The sequence below is a fragment of the Amborella trichopoda genome, chromosome 8 (genome assembly GCF_054954075.1).
Source record: "Amborella trichopoda isolate Santa Cruz 75 chromosome 8, AtrichopodaSantaCruz75HAP2 v2.0, whole genome shotgun sequence".
Lineage (NCBI taxonomy): Eukaryota > Viridiplantae > Streptophyta > Magnoliopsida > Amborellales > Amborellaceae > Amborella > Amborella trichopoda.
The window spans coordinates 14,956,090-14,960,697 of record NC_142343.1 but is presented as its reverse complement, the minus strand read 5'-3'; the positions used below and the strand labels follow the sequence as shown (position 1 = coordinate 14,960,697).

At 37.9% G+C, this 4,608-nt stretch overlaps 1 protein-coding gene across 1 annotated transcript; it reads right to left on the bottom strand.

The window, feature by feature from the left end:
* Nucleotides 1-2,335: 2,335 nt before the first annotated feature.
* On the bottom strand, nucleotides 2,336-4,297 carry LOC18434144 (uncharacterized). The gene is made up of 2 exons (XM_006844220.4): nucleotides 4,137-4,297; nucleotides 2,336-3,427 (listed from the first exon to the last, which is right to left on the bottom strand). The coding sequence occupies exons 1-2, from the start codon at nucleotides 4,188-4,190 to the stop codon at nucleotides 2,510-2,512; spliced, it is 972 nt and encodes a 323-aa protein (XP_006844283.1). The 5' UTR covers nucleotides 4,191-4,297; the 3' UTR covers nucleotides 2,336-2,509.
* Between the last annotated feature and the right edge of the window lie 311 nt (nucleotides 4,298-4,608).

Sequence of the window (4,608 nt, the reverse complement as noted above, 5' to 3'; positions counted from 1 at the left end):
CAGACTTTTTTTAATCTATAATGTTGCATAAATATTTTTTTTTTCTCAGTAGGAACTAATTCATGTTTGTCAAAATGAAGATTTGTGACAAGTCCATATGTATTGGCATTGCGAATTACTATACCATTGTAAATATTTTTTTATTGATATTATATCAATGTAAATTTTTTGTTCTATACCATTGATCTTCCTTGAGGCTATCGGTGAGGAAGATCTTGAAGAAGGTGATGAGCAGCATGAAAGAGGAAGCAGCCCGCCAACATATCCACAATTCGTCGGAGATGTCGGTGATATTGCACCTAATAAGGGAGAATGGGAAGGGAGTCTAGCGGAAAATGAGAGAGATGATGATTCTGAGGCCACCCAATCCCAGCCAAATTATTCACATATCGAGTCCCAACAACAAGAGGGTAGGGATGAGCACGATAGTGTAGGTGAGCATGTAGGATGGATAAGCTTCGGGGATTTTGGATTAGGACCACAACAAAACACTAACACTCAGGGATTTGGGTATAGTCAGGTGCCACTAATTTGGATGATTCGTTTTTAGAACGAGTCAATGAATTGTCACGCGAATTCAATCAATGGCACCAGTGTGACCAAGATGAAGAATGACGTCGTCTGTCATTTTATTTTTTGATCGTATGTTACGAATTGTATGCTTTATTGTAGTCCATGTATTATGATATACTTAATCCATGATAATTCTATGTTTATCTTTTGGTGTGATGTAAATTAAATGGTAAATAGTAGTTCATGCAGGGAAAAAACATATCAATATTTGCATATTCATGCAAAGAAATGAAATTTCTTAATGGAGTACCCTCATTTCTTATAAAATTCCTAAAAAACAACATTTATAATGAATTTTAATAATTTTTTCGGATTTTTTTTAAGGTTTAATCTGACCTATTCAATCGATTCCTGATCTGGATCGCCGATTCGCCGATCCGGATGGGTTTTTGAGATGCCCGATCCGGATCACCGATCCGCTTTTTACATTACTGGTTTTAATTGAGAGAGTAAATGAACAGCTTGCTACAGCCGGAGCATGAAATCTTTTGACCTATTTGATATTTGAATTTGGTTTGGACGGTTGAGGCGCTTCTCTTGGAGAAAATTTGTGCCCCATTTGTCTCCCAAGCACTAGCATATTCTTTCACTAAATCCATCAACATACAAACAACCCTATCCATCCCCTCATTATTTCAGAATCATGCATTTGAGATCTAAGGTTTTCAAGGTTGACATTGAATAAAAGTTCTTCAGTTCACATTATGAAAAGGAAAAGGCAACATTGCTTATTTGCCATAGAAAAAGACCTTTAGTCATCTTATTTCAAATAAAAAAAGACAAAGCATCTTGCAAATCTGTTATCCATTTAAGAATAGGGAAAATACAAAAAGTCATCTTACTTGTTGCTACATGAATTTAAATTGAATTATCAAGTAATCTTTTCTTGATGAATGTTTTTTATTATCTTATTTCTCCATTTTTAATGAGTTCTTTTCTGCTGGACAGGTCCTACAAATAGACCTCAACTTTAAAACAGATTAGACCAGAACACCCTCCTCTGGGTCTCAGACCTTTTAAAATATGCACTCCCCAAACTCCCTGTCCAACTAGATTAGACTGGACACGTACTTTTCTCTAAGTTGATGATCAATTTGGTCAAGAGAAAATTAGCATTCACTCATCTGATCTGGCTTTAACTCAGTGACAAATTGGTAACCTTTTTTATGATTTAACCAAGGCCGGTTCGGATCGAAAATCGCCGGGGCCAATCTGGTTCTACCTAACTATCAGGAACTGGCCATTTCTCCTGAGAACTGGCCAATTCTACCAGAGTACCAGTCCCAATTTATTTTTAAATATTTTTTCAGTTCTTTTTTTATTCCTTAAGTTTCTTAAATTTTTTAATATCGTCGATACGGACCACCAATCCGCAGATCCACACTGGTTCTCCAGAGAGGAGATCTGAGTCACAAAACCGTGCTTCTAAACCTTAGATTGAACAAAGAAACACGCCAGACAGCCTTCACTGGCAGTTAACTAAACACACAGAAGAAATGGTGCTGGTAAGCCTTGATATAAAAATGTACATATGTTCTAGATGGTAAACCGGAACTTAAAATGGCCAGCATAATTACAGACATCAATTTATCGTGTACGGTAACGAAATGTGTTCAAAATCAGCTTTGTATAAAGCATTCTTCAGCATTGTGGAGATCCATACTGCAACACTAAATTAATAGCATAAACTGAATTGCTTCCATAGGGTGTATTGTATCAGATGTGCCGCTTTTGTGGATGTAACTTCATGCTTGAACTGATCTTCTCAAAAGCATATACCATAATGAAATGAAAAGAAAATCTCTTTACATCAGGATGTACATCTCAGCTTTACACAGTTTATAAACATGACCTGGCCCTCTCCAAAAACAAAATGAGAAAGCAAACTCTCCTAAAACAAAATGACAAAGCAAATTAAAATAACAGAGCATGATATTTAGTAAAATTTGCAATATTTTCCTACTGGGCTTTGGCCTTGAACAGAATATGGTGCCGACCTCTTTTTCAAATTTGAACCAACCAAACCCGTGTTTATGAAACCAAAAGAATTCTCATTGCAAGATAAGCTCTGAGGAGGGCACTGAACTTGATGATTTTTGAGGCCAAGAACCGGTTTCTTATCAAAATTTGCAGAACCAGATGACCTATTTCCAACAGGTGGGATATCAAGCCTCTCGAGAGGTGGAGGATTGCGCCATCGAGGAAGTGGCCCTGCAACAAGAAGGGTTTGAAGCAGGGGACCAGCCTCCATTACAGCTTGTAGAAACTTACCCCTCTCAGGCAGTGATTTTATCAGAACTCGATGAGAACTCGAACCCACTGTTCCTGCATTCTCAAACGTGTCATTCTCTAAATTGGATCTGATTTCAGACACATCTGAAGAAACCCATGTGGGATAACTGTTAAATTCTTCGATAGGTAGCTGGTTTATCAAATCTAAGTCATCAGAATCAGCAAAGTTCATACTTGGAATGTCTGGCATAGAAGAAACAGTTGTGAATAGGGATTCAACAGGGGATGAGACATATGCTTGAGATTTGTGAGTTCCAGATAAGCTATCTGACTCTGTAATTGTGGAGGCTCCACCACTTGTGGGAATTGGGGGTGGTGGGGTGTTAGGTTGGAGATTAGAGAGGTTAGGGCAAAGCTCAGTTGGTGGGTTGATGTACATATTGTTGAGGACACTCTGCAACTGATCTCTCGCTTCATCCCTTTCTTTGCAGGTCTTTTTGAGTAGCTCAACCAGTTGTCTTATCTGTTCTTCATTTCTCCGGATATGTTCGTTTGCCTTGATTCGAGTCAATTCAAGTTCTCGGATTTTGCAAAATAGGATTTGCCTCAGTTCTTCAACACTCTATGAACAAATTTGAAGTCAGAATTGCTAAACTCTCTATCTTTATTTAATTCTTTATTATTCGAGGAATTTGAAAGCATCTAATACCACTAGAAAAGCACTAGAAACGAGCCGATTTTTAACTGACAAAACAATTAACAGGCCTTAATTCAATTAACAATCAATAAAAAGAACATGTGATTTAGTCCAAGCATAGAAACTGGTTCTCAAATGACAATCACAGGGATTTCTCACCAGACAAAAAAAACAGAGGCATTGCTCTAATACCTCCATTCAGAGATTTTAAATAGAAATTTATTAGAAACAGAAACCATTTAAACCCACAACAGTAAACTATCAGTTTTTGAATAAAAATTACCAGAATTTTCTAATAGGCGCATTGATGGTGGTCATAAACCAATACAGAAACTGTTACACAAAACATAACCCATTTCTAGATTGAAAATAACAGGTCTATCTAAGCCTTGCAAAAGGTTCCCATGCCCTAAACAGGTGCATAATCATAACAACAAAATACTAAATTGGTTTAAAAACATAAAAGACCTTATAAAAGTCAACACAAAACTTTTTCACGAGACCTTTGAGAAGAACAACCCCAACCAACGAAAAAGAAAACCATTTCTAAAACTATATAGAATCATGAATGCAAAAGGGGTCAGAAACACAGTTGGGTAAACAGAGAAAGAAATAGAGAGAGAGTAAGTGGGACCTTTTCCTGGTAGGACCAGAGAGGAGCGGCCATGGGGAAGAGAACTCCTTCCATGAAAGTGCAGAAACCAGGAGATTTCACACATAAAAGAGAAGGGCGAGGGGGTCTGAAAAAGTGGGTTTAATGGGGTTTATATAAAAGGCCAATGCGCAAAAGGCCAAAATCTAAAACTCTTGAAATCACGGGGAAAACTTGCCTTCCACCCTCCGCCTTTCTAGGCCCCCTGTCCACTGCACATTCTCTCTCTAACTCTTTGCTTTCTCTCTCTGAATTTGCCTTCTCTCTCTAACTCTTTGCTTTCTCTCTCTAAATTTGCCTTCTCACTTACTCTTTGCTTTCTCTCTCTAATCCTAAATTGCCCAATCCCAATCTCTCTATGGGATTCCACAATCTCTGGTTAGGCCTTCTCCCTATGTGATTTTGTCCCCACTTTCTCTCTCTAGGGTTGCACCATCACGGGCAAGGCCCTCTC